The following is a 21,481-nucleotide window of genomic DNA, read 5'->3' on the forward strand; positions in this document are numbered from 1 at the left end:
AAAAAAATCCTACCATGAAAAATACACGGATTAAAACTACATATAATTTCATGGCCATGAAAAATTATGCTCCACCACGAAAAATGAAACTCATAAATAATACAGGCATATATAAAGCTAGGCTGCATGTTTAAACAGTTAAAATATTATCAGAGTACTTTCCGGATTTGAACAAAAACAAGGAGAGGAACGAGAACATGAACCACCTCCATTTACACAGGTAAGATCAGATGTTCCTTCGTGTGTCGATCTCGTCTTTATAAAGTTGTGTTTAACCACTAAAATATAAACCAGCAAACAAAATTACATTTTATCATTTTATGTTATTTTGTGTGTGAATGAAAATTGAATAGAAAGTCAATAATCATTTGGTTTCATCATCAGATATTGCCATAAGATTTCAGGAACAATTCAGAAATGTTTCAGCAAAGCCAACTGCTATATGCATAAGCAAACCTTACTGTGATTTCTAGCCAAACAACATTAAGCAAGATCCAGGACATTTCACCAATGCTTTTTAATCACTGTTTGCTAAACAATACAACATACACTTCAACACTAGGACCAAAAAAAAAAAAAATGTCTTGTTTCTCAAATTATTGTTAGATAAATTTAGGGCAATTACTGACAGTAGTGATGGGTAACTTTAGTCCATTTAAACCGTTTTCCAAGTGATTTTTTTTTTATATATATATCGTCTTCAAATTATAAAAATAAATTTAGAAGTAAGAACGACATGAATGCCCTCCTGCTTTCTGTCACAAAATCTTTCTATTTTAGTAATTTAAAAAGGATGACACTGTCTGACCTTCACCCGAGAATCCAAAAATGCAAACTAAATGTCAGTCATCAAAATTAGATACAAATATTTGTGTGTGTTGTCATGACGCTGTTTATAACAATCTGAATGTCTCCATTATTGATGCAGATCTAGATCATGATTTAAAGTACATAAAACTTAAGAAGGCAAGAATTAAAAAGTTACACAAACCTATGATCACTAGTTACATATGGTGAGTGAATGAAGTATATCTATATTTGTGTGATCGTGTCTTGTACATGTAGCTGTGGAACTTTAGAAAGTGATACTATAGTAATTAGTATTATTGTTCCATTATTATACACGAATTTCACATTGAATACTTTGAGATTGTTATATTTTATGAGATTGTGTCATCCCATACGTATGCTGTTTTAAATCATAATGTGAGATGTTGTTTTAAATCATAATGTGAGATGCTGCACATCATACTCGAAAGAGGTTGATGCAGAATATATAGATAGATAGATAGATAGAAGTGTGTAGCTTACATAGTCCGATATGAACACCGACCATCTGTACTCTTATACGGGAATTCGGGTGTAAATTATCTCATATTGTTGTATTTCATCAAATTGTAACATGATACAAGTATTCCATCCAAATAAGGTCGTAGTATTATGTTGTTAGTCTGTAAATTAACGATATAAGTGTTTAAATGCGAAGTGAAGACTGCATATTGAACCAATCAATGTGTATCAGCAGACGACAAGTCCACCGCTAGATGTAATCTGTATTTTTACGGGAAACACATGTTTATACTCAAAACGATTGTTCAGCGTGTTGATATAACATCATACCTGTCATGTGTATTCCATTTTATCATACTGTCTAATCTTTTATAGCCCATTAGAGTCGAAAGTTTGTCTTGGACATAGCGGTTCGTCTTCTACGGCAGCCATATTTGTTTATCTTTTCGGTAACACTCGGGAGTCATCCACATAGTATTTACTCGGATCTCTCGGACTTTATTAACTTAGTATATTAGATTCGAAGGTTTGATCATGGAAACTGATGTTATAGTTATTGACCATCAACTTTCTTCTAACTACACTTGTTTCAGTTAATAAATGATCATTAAAAATAAAGAAAATTAATTTAATGATCATAAAAATTAGTTTCATGAGCATTAAATTCTCATTTCTTTTATTATCGAAAACAATAACGGCTTAAAAATTTAACAGAACAGTTCAGCATTTTTCAGCATTATCCTGAACAGTTCAGCAGTTTTCAGCATATATTTTCTCGTATTTACGAAGTACCTTTATCGTGATGTGCCAAAGCCAAATGTACACTCGTGTTGTGATATGATAAATCGTTCCAACATATATATATACCATGATATACCCTAATTAATTCTGTAAATATTCATGGCCATGAACATGCATGGAACACTATATCAAAAATTTCTATGATGATATATATATAGATATCATGGCCTTTGTTGAAAAATCCATGGCCATGAATTTATGATCTTTACTAGAAGCTGTGGAATTACTTTTTCATGGCCATGAATTCTTCATGTCTTTACTTGGACGCCATGATATTTTTCTTCGTGGCCTTGAACTGTCTGGTATCTCGGACACTTTTAGAGCAACTAATTTTAATGGCAGTGGTTTTCCAAATTTCAATGCCATGAAATACACGATCGGAATTCATGGCCATGATTTCATTTTTTCAGGGCCATACTTTGACCATGATTATTTTTTGCGACGAGAAATCATGGCCATGGTTCTATACACTCGTATCAGACAACTATATTCATTGAAATTTAAGGGGATGTATGAGTGATTCATGGGGTATTCAAGGCCATGAAAAATATATTCATGGCATTAAGGCAAGCCCATGAAAAAAACTTCGACGAAATGAAATTGGCCTTATTAATGGCATCCAGGATTTTTAATGGGGTTTTCACAGGAATTTCATGGGATTTTTATGGGATATGCTTCCAGTAGTGTATATCTTACGGTAATACTATGGCAAACAAAGTGAATCTTTTGAAATTTCGTCTAAGTAGGAGGACATAAAGTGTGTGACAGGTTTAGATTGTACATATTATTACAGTCGCATCTTAACTTTGCGCTTGAGGGAAATCCCCGTCAGCTTAATCGGTAGAGCGGCGGGCTGGGAAGCTTGGTGTTTATGGTTCGATTACCGCTGTAAGTACACTTCTCTCTTTCCTATTACAGATGGTGTCCATGACCCTCCAGTTGGTGACAGGAAGATTGAACTAGGATTAAGGTGGTTGGGAGCACATTTATATGATTAAAGTCGCCTTCTAGCTTCGCGCTCGAGAACATTTAACTTTAGCTGAATCAGGTGTTTGAAGCTAGGTCGTCGCTGGTTCGATCCTAATTGTACATGTCAGCACACTACTCTCTCGTTACACACAGTAGTTACAGTGTTTTCGACTTAATAAAATACAACATAAAGTGATGATTGATTATGGAAAACGAGTTATTTTGGTTTAGTGAATTTAGTGTCCTATTTATGCCACCATGTGTGTAAGGCATGTGCGTAACATGACGGCAGTATATCATAATTTGAGGTTTTATTATATCACAACTAATTCGTAGGTTGTCTCAAAGCGGTTTACATTGTTTTGTTCAGAAATTATGATATATATTTCATAAATGGAAAATACACAATTTAAAAAAAAAATGTTTATTGGCAAATACAATAGTGTCAGCTAAATGTTAAAATGAAAAATGTAATGCTTCCTTACGAATTGAAATGAATCATCTCAACTAAAACTGGTATTCGAACCATTATTTACAGAAAAGTTCAAAAGTTTGGTGAATGCTTTCTAAACCCCTACGGATATAACCGTCTGTAAAATCAGTAAAGAGGTGGCTATCGTTTTTCAAATGTTTTCTCCTTAGTTTTGCTGGAGGTAGTCAACTGGTTCCGATACCGAAGGAGAAGTTTGAGACGATTTAAGAGACTTAAGTTTTTGCTTCCTGTCATAGTTCGATGAGCTAAAACATTTTAGAGCAAAGCAGAAATATATACAATGTTGCCATGGCAGGGATATATTTCGTACATGAACCAAATCGAAAACATTTGGGTCACATGAAAAAAACACCAAGATGATAATTAGCATGTCGACAAAAAAGATGGACCTTTCGAATGATTGGCAAAGGCATTGATACCCATTGAATAAATTAATTTTGCAAATGACTTAATCATAGCACACCTAACAGAATGGTAGCAGTGATCAAAAATAAAGAATGATATACAAAGTATTAGTCTAGGAATTGTCAAAAGCATACATAGTATTGAGGATATCAAATATTAATCGAACTAATCAAGTATATTTTTGACTCTTACTGTTGATATATTTGTTAATAAAATGTGCCCTTAATTTCTAAATAAAACAATGTGCTATTTATTTTTAATCGGGTACCTCAACATACTGTATATGTACTACAAGTCATTGGGTATCTCAACATACTGTATATGTACTACAAGTCATTGGGTATCTCAACATACTGTATATGTACTACAAATCATTGGGTATCTCAACATAATATATACGTACTACAAGTCATTGGGTATCTCAACATAATATATATTTACTCAAGTCATTGGGTATCTCAACATACTGTATACGTACTACAAGTCATTGGGTATCTCAACATACTGTATACGTACTACAAGTCATTGGGTATCTCAACATACTGTATACGTACTACAAGTCATTGGGTATCTCAACATACTGTATACGTACTACAAGTCATTGGGTGTCTCAGCATACTGTATATGTACTACAAGTCGTTGGGTATCTCAACATACTGTATACGTACTACAAGTCATTGGGTATATCAACATACTGTATATTTACTACAAGTCATTGGATATCTCAACATATTATATATGTGTGACGTACTTGCTGAACAACATAGCGTGGTCGTATCCGCAAGGAGAGATCGCGAGCTGTTGCTCCCAAGCCGTGTAGTTGTACTGTATACGTACTACAAGTCTTTGGGTATCTCAACATACTGTACACGTACTACAAGTCATTGGGTTTCTCAAGATAATATATATTTACTACAAGTCATTGGATATCTCAACATCTTATATATGTACTACAGGTAATTGGGAATCTTAACATAATATATATTTACTGCAGGTCATTGGATATCTCAACATATTATATATGTGCGACGTACTTGCTGAACAACATAGCGTGGCCGTATCCGCAAGGAGAGATCGCGAGCTGTTGCTCCCAAGCCGTGTAGTTGTACTGTATACGTACTACAAGTTATTGGGTATCTCAACATACTGTACACGTACTACAAGTCATTGGGTTTCTCAAGATAATATATATTTACTACAAGTCATTGGATATCTCAATATATTATATATGTACTACAGGTACTTGGGTATCTCAACATAATATATATTTACTCCAAGTCATTGGGTATCTCAACATGCTGTATATGTACTACAAGCCATTGGGTATCTCAACATACTGTATTCGTACTACAAGTCATTGGGTATATCAACATACTGTATATTTACTACAAGTCATTGGATATCTCAACATCTTATATATGTACTACAGGTAAGTGGGTATCTCAACATAATATTATATTTACTACAAGTCATTGGGTATCTTAACATATTATATATGTACTACAAGTCATTGGGAATCTCAACATACTGTATACGTGCTACAAGTCATTGGGTATCTCACCATATTGTATATGTACTACAAGTCATTGGTTTTCTCAACATAATATATATTTTCTACAAGTCATTGGGTATCTCACCATATTGTATATGTACTACAAGTCATTGGTTTTCTCAACATAATATATATTTACTCCAAGTCATTGGATATCTCAACATCTTATATATGTACTACAGGTAATTGGGTATCTCAACATACTGTATTCGTACTACAAGTCATTGGGTATATCAACATACTGTATATTTACTACAAGTCATTGGATATCTCAATATATTATATATGTACTACAGGTAAGTGGGTATCTCAACATAATATTATATTTACTACAAGTCATTGGGTATCTGAACATACTGTATACGTACTACAATTCATTGGGTATCTCAACATACTGTATGCGTACTACAAGTCATTGGGTATCTTAACATATTATATATGTACTACAGGTAACTGGGTATCTCAACATAATATTATATTTACTACAAGTCATTGGGTATCTTAACATATTATATATGTACTACAAGTCATTGGTTTTCTCAACATAATATATATTTTCTACAAGTCATTGGGTATCTCACAATACTGTATACGTACTACAAGACATTGGGTATCTCAACATACTGTACACGTACTACAAGTCATTGGGTTTCTCAACATAATATATATTTACTACAAGTCATTGGATATCTCAACATATTATATATGTACTACAGGTAATTGGGTATCTTAACATAATATATATTTACTACAAGTCATTGGATTTCTCAACATAATATATATTTACTACAAGTCATTGGGTATCTCAACATATTATATATGTGTGACGTACTTGCTGAACAACATAGCGTGGTCGTATCCGCAAGGAGAGATCGCGAGCTGTTGCTCCCAAGCCGTGTAGTTGTTGATTACGTCACTGGCGTCCACCTTTCCTCCGCTGACTCTGGTCTCCGTCCACTCAGATGTCGCAACGGACTACACAAAGACGGAACACATTTAAATGTGAAAAGATATGTGAGTGAAAGTCAGTGTGTATCGTATGGTGGTGTAACAAGCCCGTTCATATTACACAGCGACGTTCACCTTCCAGATCTGATATACCTTATGAGTATAGGCGTGTAACAATACGCTTGGAGTGTATCACAATTTATTACAAAAGACAAAGAATGCATTGCGGTACGTATCACGATATATAGTCATAGAAAAAAAGGTGCTGAATTTCAGAAGAATTGTTGTCAGAATGATATCAAACTGGATAATATATATGGTCACACAGATTAAAGATATTTTTTTGTTAAACCTTCCATCTATTATGAATTTTAACTGATTCCAATTACAGGTGTATTACAGCTTGATGATTGTTATTAACTATTATCTGTTACAATGTTAATTAATTTACAAAGTTAAAACACCTAGCGGATACATAGAAAATCAGCGTATGAAAAATATTGCAACACAGCAACATTTCATTTCTGTATTGCGATGTCTGTGTATTGTGTAGTCCAGCTTTTCAAAAATATTGTGATAACAATACTAATGGTAAAAAAACTTATTGAGGGAAGAGATGATACTCTTACAAATATCGATAGAAAGTATGTCAATTTAAGGAGTTCCTATTTAATAATACTCCCAGTTAAATCATTAACGTCATTCTAAATTATTTTCCTTCATTCTGTCATATTTTTAATCAGCTCAACTACTGTATATAACTAAAATAAAATACGAGAGAAAAAAGACAACAAAAACATAACAAAAACAGGAAACAAATAATTTTCCTCCCTTCTGTTATATTTTATTATCCCCTCAACCACTGTTTATAGCTAAAAATAAAAAAGCAAAAAACAAGAAAAAAATAGATTTGTTTAGAACAAAACGACAACTACAAAAAATTACAAAAATAGGAAAAAAATAATTTTCTTTCATTCTGTTATATTTTATTATCGGCTCAACTATTGTGTATAACTGAAATTTGAAAAAAAAAATAGAAAAAAAAGAAAAAAGAAAAAAACGACAAAAACAAGAGGAAATAAAACAATTTTCACTTATTTGAGTTATGTCTTATTAGACATTTTACGTAGGGACTGACTCATTGTTATGCATATTTCAAGCATAAGAAGGAAGTAAAATATTACATTTTGCAAGAACATTTGATATACGCTTTTAATAAAATTAAAAATTGCTGTCGTCATGAATTTTGAATAAAATAGTCGAAATCAAAAAACATACTTTATGCTGGAAGGGCAAAGTGAGCAACATAAAGCAACTCTAAAAATACATGGATAAAATGTCTATGATGAGTGGTGATTAACAGTTTCAAGTATATTTATATAATCCTAACTACACGTCACTTTCTGGAGAAAACCCCCCTGACTTTCTGTCAGGTAAATGCCGTCAGGGATAAATGGCTGATCTTGCAACAGGCGATGAAACGAGTGTAAAAAGAGGGTCAACCGTATGTAGTAGATATTGAAGAGAACTTTAAATTGTTGGATATCAAGATTGCTAGAAAACTGAAATGGATGTTTGTGCAACGGTTTGGTTTGGTTTGTCCTTAACCTTCTGAAGACCTTAAGGACGAGCAGGTTTTTGTGGTAGAGGAAACCAGAGTACCCGGAGAAATAAACATCGACCACCCAACCACCGGCTACCTGTCGGCCTTACACCTGCGACCCAGTAGGTGGAACTAGTGACCGAAGATTATCAGACATCTTAACAATTCGACCCTTTTCGTCAACGGCAAAGCAAAATAAGACCAAATACCAATCCAAAGAGGTAAAACAGCAGTTTTAAACAGAATAGGTTGTGAAAACACCAGAATACGATATATTCATATGCTCCATGAAAAAAATCCCAACAGCATAGATGTTTTTAGAAAGGAAAAGATTCATTTGTTTTTTGCGTTCTTTATCCTCATAACATATACTGTTTTGTCTCCAAAAGCAATGGTACACCTTTCGACTTGGCGATACAAATCTCATTCAGCAATATGTATGGATTTGAACAGTATTCATAAACGTGTACAAGGAAGTATTTAGGAAATGGACTCCGAGTCTCTAGAGTCAGTTGCTGTATTTAAAAGTTTGTTTATTTATGGTGTAAAGCATTTTTAACAGCATTTGTAACTCGATTGTTGGTTGAATAGGCATGTTTCACGATACTTACTTCAGAAATAACAAGGCATGCAAATACCACGTTTATAGAAATCGACGACGAATCAACACTGGCATACATAGCGTCAATCTGGAATGATAAAAATCTTTTGATTATAGTTTTTATTACATGATGTTTGAACGTCTATTACACTATGTAAATATGATGATTACTTAGCTACATAATGTCACAAATTGATGACGCAATAAGAAGATATGTTAAGGATATTATGGACACAGTAGTGATGACGAAATAATGTAACGTTTACCTCATTAATGGCATGCGCGTAGAACTGCCTGATACTCGTCTTGGCGTCTAAGTCCTTCTGTGCGGTCGATGTCGCATTGCTGTCGTTATACCAACTAGATAAACAGTCATCAAACGTATCATATTATGATATCTAATACAGCAGGTCAATCTTCCTCTAATAATTGTTAACAATCTAAAACAAACGATAAATCATGCACATCTCAACGTCAGTTTCCCTTAATATAATTTAATACTCGTACATCTAATTTGCTTTTAAATTTCCTCGGTAGAAATTTCCTTAGTTAAACACTATGTAAGTGCTCAGTGCTTGAGAGTATTGCGTATTGTTGGTCAGTTAACGACTTTTGTTGAGGTCGATACGTTGTAAAATGAACCTAATAATGATATCATATTGACCAAGACAAACTTTTCTGTGTATCATGTCTTATGATAATATATTAGATATCCAAATAGTTAGAATAAATAAATGGTTTTCGAAACGAAATATCCGGATCTAAATTAAGAAACAATGGGTCGAAAGGGTCACGTGCAAGACAAAAATATATCGGTGAACATGACCCCTAGGATTAGCCAGACCATACGTAATATATGATTATTTGATATGCGTTTATGTATGATAGAAATTCCAACACAAGTGTACAGAATATGGGACACAAAACCAATCTTATAATCAAGGGATGGATGTTTCCATCGAACATATGATACAGTCATTTTCGTACATCACTTTCAAATTCATTTGTTCGAGGTGTGTAGATCTTGTGGCAAATTATTGACTTCCTAAATATTAAACCAATAAATATCTAAAGGAAACATCACAGTTTTGTTTATGCTGAAAGTATAAACTTCCTATAATACCTAACTTGACAACAAATGTTAAAAAAATTGTTTCACTGGAAAAGAATTTACCCCATTTATGATCTCCGAGGGAGGAATTCTCTATCCACCTACCGTTACATATGGAAAAGTATTTTTCTCTTATATCTACCATTAAAAAACAAATACTTCATCTCTCAATGCCCACAGACGGTCGCCATCTTCCAGGTTTTTAAATACTTTCTCGGTGGTTTAAAACAAAAAATGGCAGTAGAAATGAATTATTTATACCCTCAAATTGAAACTTCGTTGCAAACATAAAAAACACATTTCCATGATAACCCTATGGTTTAGTTGTTATTCAACTTTCTATTTTCCATACTGCATTTTATAAGCGCCATCTTTGAATCTCATCGTTACTTACTGTACATCTCATTTAGTGCGCAGAGAAATATAGTTCCTAGTTGAAAATAGAAAACAATTTATGTTTTTGTTGTCAAATTTTTAATTCATGACTGATCATGTAATTAATAAATATAAATGAAATTATAGATAAAATTAATAAATACGGAGCCGGGCGAATATTACATGAGCACCGGAGTTGCTCCCTTAGTTTTTGTATTACTACGCGATGTGATTAGCCCGTGTAAGATAGACTCAGCAAGCATGATTATCTTACATGGCCAGCGTTATCTTACATGAACGGATATGAGAGAAAAATGTATTTCACATGGCTTCAGTCAATCGAAAACTATCTTACATTGCGTGCCATCTAAGATAATTCTTCTCCAAATATAGGGACTGATAATGACTTTTTTTATTCTTTTCTTATGTCTTTCAGTCAATAGAAATGACACCCTATCTCAGTATATTCGAGCTGTCATCTTAGGGTTGGCTGTGGATCAGAGAAACACGTCATGACCACTGGAGTGTGAAATATCGCTGTACTGGGTTAGAGAGGGCACGCCTCGCCTATCCTTGGTTATTACCATTATTACCGGCTTAATTACCTAGTCGTTCAAACATCAAACAATCATAACAAAGTATCAATGTAGTCAGCCGGAAGGTTTTGACGATAGTCAGTACTTGTACACGATATCATAAATGCACAGTGACATCGTATGACAATATGCACTTGACTTAAGTTAATAAATATATTCTGGTTGTCATAAACACGAAGACTGGTACTTGATTCACATGGGAGAAAGGCTCGGAAAGGGGTTATTTGATTTGAAATATTCACGTCACATCAACAAAGTGATAAATATTAATTATTTATTTATTGAACATTTCATGACAAATGACCGCTTGTTTGGACTTCAACTCCAAAATAATTATGTTTATATTTCTGTACTTACTATCTGTAAATGGAGTAATCGGTGGTGAACATTAACTCGACGGTTTGCTCAACAGCGGCTCGCTTCACGCGCGAGCTGGGAATGGGGTATATTGAATCGTCTAGCCTGCTTCCGGTTCCTGTTTTGCCTCTGTTCCTAGTCTTGTCAAAATCAGATGTATCACTCTTGCTATCCGAGCCGTGACCGACTGGAAAAATGTAAAATAAAAACCGATGATTTTGTAGGCCGGATTTTTGATAATCAAAACGTTTTGTTGTAGTTAATAATCGTAAACTGAATAACTTAATGTAAACCTACATGTCTCAGGACAATGAACAAAGTTCTAAGTCTAGACGCCTTTACAGTATAACTTCAAACATTAGCATACCGTGCTGTCATAATTGCGTAGAAACACTCGTACAAATCGTGGGAATAGAGAATGTATTATTATAGAACCAGTTATCCATCGTTATTGTTAAGCGCTATTATATAGGGTGTGTGTTTGATATGTCTGAGTGAATATATGTCTATTCTCCAGTATACTATTATACATGGACTGTTTTTCCGATATAACTTTCGTAATGTTATTTATTTCAGAATTTTAAAGAAAAATGTTTTTTTTATATTAATTAAACTATTCAAGCAAGTTTAACCCGAGCCTCGCCTACATGGCTAATGGACGGTTACTAAATACACCTGTTTTTGATTCTCGTAAAAAGAACATAATGACAATGAACATCGCCAAGTGGAACCAATACACTAGATGTATGCGTTCATTTATCATTACAACTGGAGCTGCTCAAACCACAGGATGTTTACCTAGATGAAAGATTATATTACCACCTATTCGAAAGTGCTGTTACATAATAACGTAAGTCGCTACTGACAAGGGATCATTAAAACGAGAAATACGGTATCAAGTGCATTTATTTCTAAAATGCAGTTTGTTCTCGGGGGCATCAAAGCCTAAAAGCTTCTAATAAGTAAGCTATGTTGATCTGTGTTATCTTTGTACGAGTATGAACCATTGAAAGACAGTTAAGTACTGACAGCCGTAAAAAAACACCTACTTCGGCTAAATGTCCCTCTTCTGCGAGGACATTTTCACATCGTAATTTCGAAATTTCTCCCAAACTGAAGATAATGAAAGGTCTTTTGAAAAAAGCTTCAATCCTCGAGGTTGGGCGAGGCCTGAATTCAATCTTGCACCGTTTAAATGAAAAACTCGTTAAAGAATAAACTACCTGTTGTAACCTGAAATTGTAAATGCAATGAAGTTTGAGTTTGATCGGCCCAAGGAAACTCAAGTTATCGCACGAAAACAGATTTTATATTTATAGTAACAGTGACCTTGCCCTTCGGACCTCAAAAGCAATCCCAAGCAGGCACTTTTGGTAAAGAAGCACTGCATGAAGTTTGAGTTTGATCGGCGTAAGGAAACTCAAGTTATCGCACGAAAACCTCTGTGCGGACGACGCCGCCGACACCGACGACGCCGACAACGCCGACGCCGACATAGCAATACCTATGTATCACCAGCTTTTCGCAGGCGACACAAAAAGAATATGACCAGTCATTCCGGAAGAGTAAGTTGTTCCTGTTATTATTGCCGCCACACGTCATAAAATCTAGGTCCAATCAATTAATGATACATCATCCAAGTGAGAACAAGACTGATGTGGAACACTAGGGACACAAAAGAGCATACTCAAAGAAGACTCATTCCTATCGCACAAGGGAAATACTATATACTTTTTCTCTATAAAATCTATGATGGTGACCTTAAACATTGGACAGTATCTTTCATCAACCTGTATTGAAACGTTTGACCGTCAACATTCGATATCTATACTATCGCGGAAATCGTGATATTCGGATTTAAACTATAAATATCAAATTAACTGCGAAATGTAAACACTAAAGATGGGAAAGTAGGGGTGTCACTATCAATAAAAGGAAAGTTCCTGATCAGAAATCAAAATAATTACAACGGATACGTACAAAGCCATCCTTGTTAGTTATATAATAAGTAGAGATCGAGATGAAAGGCTTATATAGAAGTGTCAGTTGTGACTTTGATATCAAATTATTTTCTAAATATTTTTTTATAAATTACTTTTTTGAAGAAAATATGGTTTGAACCGGAATGGTAACTTATGACTGTAACTCATCCCACTTCAACTACGTCTAAAGCATTTCCTAAAACTGACGTGGTTCAATAAATGTCAGACTGGCAGTTGAAAGATACGTACTTTTCTTTAGTTACCATATCAGCTGCATACAACATCACTTCATAACCATTATTATCACGACAAACCTAAAGTCATAAGTCCAAAAGGAGCACCTGTTTTAATTTTTAAAATTGACCTATCGGGGAGCAAAGTTAGGTAATATATCGTTCAGCGAATGAAACACAAACTGTGCAATATCTGTACACGTGATCTATGTCACGTGAAGATTGGAGATGTTCTTAACAATATAATATATGTCGTTCTTACCTTTCCTCTGCACAATGTCCACAAATTTTTCGGCCCTGACCTTGTACTTCCGTAGACGGAAGTGGGAATCGTCACCGCTTTCAAAATCGCCAGACCTTTCCATAAAGTAGGCGTCATTATTTAATCGCAATGTACCAAACTGTGAAAGAGATTCATATCACAAAAAAGTATACATTATGTATCGGAATTAAGCGACGTCTAGTTTAAATTTATAACGTAAAGTTATTATTTCTTTGTGTTTCATCAAAATTTGAAATTATTGATGGTACTTTTTTTCGGTTTGCTTCCCTCCAGGTTCAGCAATATATATGAGTTAGATATCGCTGCGAGATAATTTGTGAAATATATCAGTCATTTTCATCATTCGTTTTGGTGTGCATACTGCATTAATGCGCGTATTCAATGAGATGGTACCATTGAACCTTTTTAAAAGCATTAGAGACTTATCAGAAAAAATGAAAGAGGCTGATTGTTGTAACTCACCAGATTTAAAACTTTTGACGTTTTTTCATCGAATTTGACGGTAAAAGCTGCCCCGTGTTTTACGTCTTGGTAGAACACCGTGTCCTGTAAAAAGGAAAATATAAACAGTCGTCAGGAATGACATTTTACGGTATTCTTCTGAATTTATCAAAGGATGAACCTTACCGTCATTATTATGAAAGTAAATATTACCATTACTATGTGTAGATCTTACAGTTACTAGGGGAAGACCTTACTGTTATGAGGAGTAGATCTAACTGTTACTAGGGGTATATCTTACTGTTACTACGGGTAGATCTCATTGATACTTGGGTAGACCTAACTGTTATTAGGGGTAGATCTAACTGTTATTAGGAGTAGATCTAACTGTTATTAGGAGTAGATCTAATTGATACTGGGGTAGACCTAACTGTTATTAGGAGTAGATCTAATTGATACTGGGGTAGACATAACTGTTTTTAGGAGTAGATCTTACTGATACTAAGGAGGTTGATCATTCTATCATAAGAGGTAGACCTAACCCTTAGGACTGATTTTAGTGTTACTAGGGTTATATCCTATTATTACCAGGAATATTTAACTGTGGATAGAGTTTAACCTTATTGTTATCGGATATATGCTTAACTGTTATCAGGGGTTCATTTTACGGTTATTATGTGTAGGTCTTACTGTTATTAAGGGGTTGATTTTACTGTTATTAGGTATATGTCTTATCGTTACTAAGGGTTAATCTTACTGTTACTAGGTATAGGTCTAACTATTATATTTATAATTATGGGCAAGTATCCAATTGGAAATATTCAGGCCTCCGTTCCGTCAGTATACGTCAAGCGTTCTATCAGCATCCGGCTCGCGGCTGGTCATCGTCCGTATTGCGATTGTCTATTTTGGCTGTATCAGCTTTATAGCAGTTGAATCGTATCGCTTTTTCGTTTGATCGGTTTTTCATGTCTGCCGAAGTTCTTCTTAATAATAATAATTCGAGGTTCGTATATACCGCTTTATTACAACCTAGCTCAAAGCGGTTCACAAAGTGTTATCCGTGGTGATAGAGCCTTCGCAACCAGCCAATATCTTTCTCAACTCCCTTGGAACCATACAGATGGTGCTGCCATTCGGCGCTCGCAACTAACATTCAACTTTTCGAGCACTTCCTAACCACGTACTCATTTACAGATGAGTAGACAGGAACAAGCAGGGTAAAATATCTTGTTCAAAGATACAACACAGTGCCGTGACGTGACTCGAACCCGCAACCCTTCGGTCACGAGTCCGGCGTCCTACCACTAAACTACCGTGCCTCCGTAATGAAAAATGTACATAATCAGAAGAAAATAACTTGGATATATGCCGTTCACTCAATTTAATAGGCCGTCATAGTTACTACTTTGAGCAATAAGCAAAAAAACAAAGTGTTTGGGTGGCGTAGTGGATAACGCACTCACCTTTCAACAAGACGGCTCGGGTTTGATTTCCCGATCTGTCTTGAACAAAGATATGAAATGATAACAATCTGATGGCCGTATTCCCATTTACTTTAAAAATCTAATTGAGATGTTATTTGTTAGATGTTTAAGATTAAGGGAACGAATATTTCAGAAAAAAGTACTTAACAACAATTCGCTGTGATGTCATAAAATGTCCAAAGGTAAACAAACCAAACGTATGCGTAAGATGTGGAACTTTCATGTTACCACAGATTGAATTTTACTCTCATAAATCTGGTTTTTAGATTGATTTTCTTAAACAAATGTATCTTTAGTATATATTATAAATTATGTCTGAACAAGGCAAAGTATTGCAAGGCAATCCTTAGTCCTCCACCGGTAATGAATTCTATATTTAATAAACAGTCCACTTATGTAGGAAGGTATCCTAATACATACGTCTTGAAATCCGCCATCCCAAGATGTCTTTGTACACCAAATATGGTTACGCCAGGTGAAATAGTATAGATATGCCCTGGACAATGTTTTCAAAACTAAAGGTCAAAGGTCAAGTCATAGGTCACAACTGTGACTTAATTCTTGCTCTTTGCACTTCGTCATCCTTAGATGTCCTTGTATACTTAATCTGGTTACCCAAGTTAAAATAGTCTAGAAGACATGACAAACATTTTCAAAAGTGAAAGTCAAAGGTCAACTAATAGGCCATTGTGACCTTCTTCTTGCAATCTGCACTCCGCAATCCCAAATGTCCTTGTACACCATATATGGTTACTCCATGTGAAATAGTATAGAAGATTACCCCGGGCAAACGGTTTCAAAAGTAAAGGTCAATTGTCAAAGCATAGGTCACAGTGAGGTCATAGTGACCTTCTTCTTGCACTTGGCACTCCGCATCCCAAGATGCCCTTGTACATCAAATCTGGCTACTCCTGGTTTTAAGGTATAGAAGGTATGACCCCGGACAAACTTCTCGGACGAAGAGACGGAAGGACGGACGGAGTGCAAACCTATAGTGCCCCCTTCCTACCTCCGAATCGAAGGAGGAATATCAAGCTGAGTGTTTGTGTATTTAAAACCAATGATAGTTATTATTATACATTGCATAAAAGACACCCTCTTATCAAGTAATCATTAACCCTTTCACCTTTGTGTAACTTCAGTAGACTCTACCATGCATTGATATGGATTAGTCTATTATGGTCTACAGTGGTGAAAGGGTTAATAAATGTCGTCCGTAAATACCTAATTGATACTATTTATCGAACATTATTTATTTTCATTGGTTTATTGGTTCTTTCCTTTTATTTATTTTCCCGTAATATTCATGACATAAAGAAAATTATTATATGAGCGTTGACCAACATACAGAGCCTGATACGACAGTGAGCGTATAGGTACATGTACTAATTTTCGACACAGAGCTACCAAATGAACGTACAGTGCATACGCGGTCATCAATCTTCTTTTTCAGGGCGTGTCAATGATGCGACATGTAAATAAATGTTCAGCGTACGTCACGCACCATACCTGTTTTATTTATTTTACCACAATTATGAAAGAAGCTATATCAACTTATAGGAATAGCTCATTTTGGCCAGGATTTGAGCACGGCATTCTTTAGAAAACCGTATTACCAAAAGGAAACCCAGGTTGTCCGGCAGGCGAGTCCGATGTCAGTTAAATATTTAGGTATTTAGCGTGCGACCAAATAGTACGATAAATAGGCCTTATCGATTGTTCGTTCGACCATCCAGTCATCTGTTTATCGGTGTATATCGGACGGTAACAGCCCTATCGGCCGCTTAGCGGCCGTTCGAGCCGTTCGGTCACCGTCCGTCCTCCGTTTGGTCACAAACATTGGGTACTTGCCCGTAATTATAACTTTACTACATGTTACACGTAGAGTAGATAAGATGTCACCGTAACTATAGGTAGATCTTAACTATACCAGAAATAAATATTACCGTTACTAGACTTAGATCTGACCGTAACCAGGGAATTATCTTAATTAATATTACAACTGAATATTACTGTTACTAGGTTTTGAACTACCGTAACTAGAGTTATATCTTTCTGCTATTAGGAAAATATAATAATTAACGTTACTATGCTTGAATATGACCGTAACTATGGGTTTATATTACTTTTACTATAGTTAAATCTTACCGTTACTAGCGGAAGAGTTTGTAGGACTAGGCTGTTCTCTTTGATGACGTAGACAGACAGGTTCTCATCTAAACCATAGTTACGTCTCAGAGAGAGGCTGACAGACGTATTGGCCGTGTCAAAGTTTATCCCCATGACATCCGGAAACGACATAACGCCACCACGTGATCTTTTATAGCGTCCTTCGTCACTGATTTTTAAGGTCACATGTTCTGAAAGAAAACAAAACATAACTTTCCTATATTATCTGTTGTGCAGAACTGAGAAAATATAAACAACCGCACATCCTTTTCGCTTATCTCCTGATTAAGCATGCATAGAAAAAGAGGCAGAAGTCATCAGTTTATATCCAATGAACATCCGGGTACTGGACAGAGGTTGATGAACTCACAACATGGAGGCAAAGTACATCACACATTTCCAATAGATAATGCCATGTTGTATTGCTGTCGTTGTCATCATTTTCTGTATTGTATTATTTAGTCCGGTGATTTCATCCTTTACTTTAAACATATTTCATTGCCAATTAATTGGAACAAGGGATTGGGCACACATTATTACAACTTATCACAGCCTCCTCCCGTCAAACATTTACAATTACATAATAACAATGAAAATATGTATCAACATGAAGTACATATATTTAATGTCATACAGCATTGTTCAAAATCTATTGTTGGATTTGATGAAATGATGCACATGGCTTAAATGAAAAAGTTAAAGTGAACCGAAAGATCTGAATTGCCAAACGAAAGAAGCTCTAATTTTAATTTTATAAGACATTCAAATTTTGAAACAGAAATACGCCTTTTCTTAACAAAAACTTGATAGTCAAAGACCATTACGAGTGGTTTTGGTGAAACAGGCTGCTGCAAATAAGAATAATTGTGTTTCCGGTTTAGTCTTTGTTTTTTCTTTATTAAGTTGAACTGATGTAAAGATTTGTACTTGAAGGACATGTATATCCTTTAGTGTTTGCGTCTTCTTATTCATATCTTGCAATTTTGAAGGTGCAACGAATACTAAAAACAAGTAGTTTTTCATCAGCTTCTGAACATTCTGTTTACTTATAATAATACCACAATAATGATCATCTTACAACCGGTATGATTTCACGATTATTAACTTTCCTTTACACATCAGTAACATAACATGCCAGCACACTGCTCATTGTTCTGGTTTTACTTGCATGTGACAGTTTGTTTACGTTTTCACGTGCGATTTCCACTCGTGAAAACAAATTGAAAACTCAGTCATACCAGTGACATATATAGCATATGATATTCTAACGAAACCCATCGCAATTTACTCTATATATTGCTTCCAACCATTACATATAATACATTTCATAGATAATATCAAATCGATTTCAAAAGGTTTTTATTTGAAAAGGGCAACTCTCTATACAGCGATGGGTCGATTGACTGGATTAATCTATCAGAAAAAAATACCAGGGAACTGGGAACGTTGTTTGAATTTAAGTTAAAAATTTTAACGGGCCATAAAATAAACATTTTTTGAGGAAGTTAACATTATTTAAATACACCAGGACATATTTACACTGTGTGCCTGTACATGTATACCTAATATCATCTTTCATTAAAAACATATAACATTAACAAAAATTTGTTTGGTGTCGTCTGCTTTTGAATGACTTACCTTCGGTATCCCATTCAAATTTTCCTTGGAATTTAATGGCTGTGGTCGAAGTAATTCCCAAAACACACCAAATGATAAGTCGAATGATCGAAAGCTCCATGTTGTATTGAAGCTTACCGTCAAATGTTCATTTGTGAAGTCTGCCTCACAGGTGTGACCAAAATCACTGGTGGTATTTGCATGTCTTTATAAATAGTTATCCACTCGGCCCGATACAATGATGTCACGTAGCAGAGCGTATCGTGACTCGCCATAAATGCATTTTTGCTACGAAAAGAGGAGGAGGACTTCTGCCCACCTTCGTTGCTCCCCTAAATCCACCACTAAACATGTCCATGTAATTATACCACGTAATTAGATAAGTCCGGGTTTATATCGTGTGCAATGGGCTTTTATTATTCCAACAAAAGTTCCTAGCAAGGTATGAAACATTATATACATTAAGATGTTACGTTACCGGAGAACGTTGATGTGTAAATTATTTTAAATTAACTTCAGCTTTATTTTGTTTTGTGTCCACCACCACACAATAAATTATAAGATTTGGTCTCGGTCGGTCAAAGATTGGTTAGAGTTAATCAGTGGTTTGGGATAATTTCAAAATATGAACACCAGAAAACTAAGAACACCTGGTATCATGTCTCTGCTATATATTCATTTAAGCTGATTATATTAATGTCTATACCAAGAGGGTGCCTGCCAAGCTCTCCATAAACCATGATGTCAGGAGTAGAAGATTTAAAGTGAAGTAATATTTGCAGAATTTTAAATGGACTCTTTCTATAATGGTATTATTAGAAAAAAACATACTTCACAACCTCATAATAAACCTGGGGTAACAAAGTTGTCAAAACGATCAAGTTGACATAGTATTGATAAATTATGTTTTCTACCCCTTTACAGTACCTCGTACTCAGCTTCTGTTCCTTTAAAAGCTAGTAAGTTTTTAATAATAACATTTTTAGCGGAATGTAACATGAAACATAGCAAATACATTACAAATACTTTTATTAAGCATCGAAACACTTCAGCTTGCTGGCTGTGCTTTGATTCACTCAACCAGATTACGTAATCGTAATAAGTAATGTTTACCCAATGCGGGTTTGACCATTAAACATGTACATATTTGATTATCCAACAGGTAAGGGGAGACATATTGAGCGACATGTGAGAATTACAATACACAAGACTCGCTCAGTTCGGAAAGGTAAATTAAAATCAATAGACTGAAACAGACATAATGTGTTTTGTTTATATAGCAGTCACACATGTGTCCAGGTGAATTGAAAACAATTGGACAAGACTTTTTGGACAAGACTGGTCACACATGAGTTCCACATACTGTTGTTCTGTCGGACTGTTAATTAGCGGCTTGTGACATTACAGTTAAAGGGACGTCATCAACAAAACATAAACATTGACCGATATCCATGAAGACATTATAATGCTCAAGAAGGGATTTTAAACTAAAGTCTCATTTCTTGTTCTAGTATTAGTTCTATGCCAGAGACTGAGAACGGTTTCATGAATACGGGTCCTGATGTTTCTGAAAACAGTAACATATTACGCACCGAGTCCACATCAAAGATAGTTGACTTGCACGTGATTAAGATTCAACCACCGAGAATGTAGGGAAATGTGTCATCTTATATAAACCACAAATGGACGGGTTCGGGCATCAGGACATGCTTTGACGGAGTTGGCCCAATATTTCTAAATTAAGATGATGCCACTTTTACAAGGGAACTAACAACCATATTATTTATATCTTGAGTATACAGGAAAATAAAAGTTTTTTTATCACATATTAACCATAGAAATATCAAGTTTTCCTAATTGAACGCTATGCATGTCCTGAATGTCATAAATCTCAAGACAAAAAATACAACGATACCGATAATGAGGTCAGGAAAGAAAATCACATCACAAAATAGCGTTATAGTTAATATAAGTATCCTTTAATTAATCTCGAGGAATGTCCTGCATGCTACAAATCTAAGGAATAGACGGTTCTAGCGATACCGATAGTACTGCTTTAACTTTACATACGTGTAACTTGTCAGGACAATAGACTACCTGGTATAAACCTATCCTACATAGTGCATACTTCCCTGTTGTTATCCATGAAACGTGGTCACGAATTATAT

General features: G+C 35.0%; 1 protein-coding gene across 1 annotated transcript in view; it reads right to left on the reverse strand.

The window, feature by feature from the left end:
• The window catches only part of LOC110448121 (snake venom metalloproteinase VMP1-like), a 25,227-nt gene extending 5,716 nt beyond the window's left edge, over positions 1–19,511 (reverse strand). Inside the window, exons 1-9 of the mRNA XM_021494186.1 lie at positions 19,335–19,511; positions 17,676–17,887; positions 14,062–14,145; positions 13,579–13,717; positions 11,102–11,288; positions 8,929–9,022; positions 8,673–8,750; positions 6,343–6,485; positions 4,710–4,802 (exon numbers count right to left, since the gene is read on the reverse strand). Of these exons, the coding sequence (XP_021349861.1) occupies positions 4,710–4,802; positions 6,343–6,485; positions 8,673–8,750; positions 8,929–9,022; positions 11,102–11,288; positions 13,579–13,717; positions 14,062–14,145; positions 17,676–17,887; positions 19,335–19,434 (1,130 nt within the window). The 5' untranslated portion in view covers positions 19,435–19,511. The remainder of the gene's footprint in view (positions 1–4,709; positions 4,803–6,342; positions 6,486–8,672; positions 8,751–8,928; positions 9,023–11,101; positions 11,289–13,578; positions 13,718–14,061; positions 14,146–17,675; positions 17,888–19,334) is intronic.
• Between the last annotated feature and the right edge of the window lie 1,970 nt (positions 19,512–21,481).

The sequence above is a fragment of the Mizuhopecten yessoensis genome, unplaced genomic scaffold, assembly GCF_002113885.1.
Source record: "Mizuhopecten yessoensis strain PY_sf001 unplaced genomic scaffold, ASM211388v2 scaffold3845, whole genome shotgun sequence".
Lineage (NCBI taxonomy): Eukaryota > Metazoa > Mollusca > Bivalvia > Pectinida > Pectinidae > Mizuhopecten > Mizuhopecten yessoensis.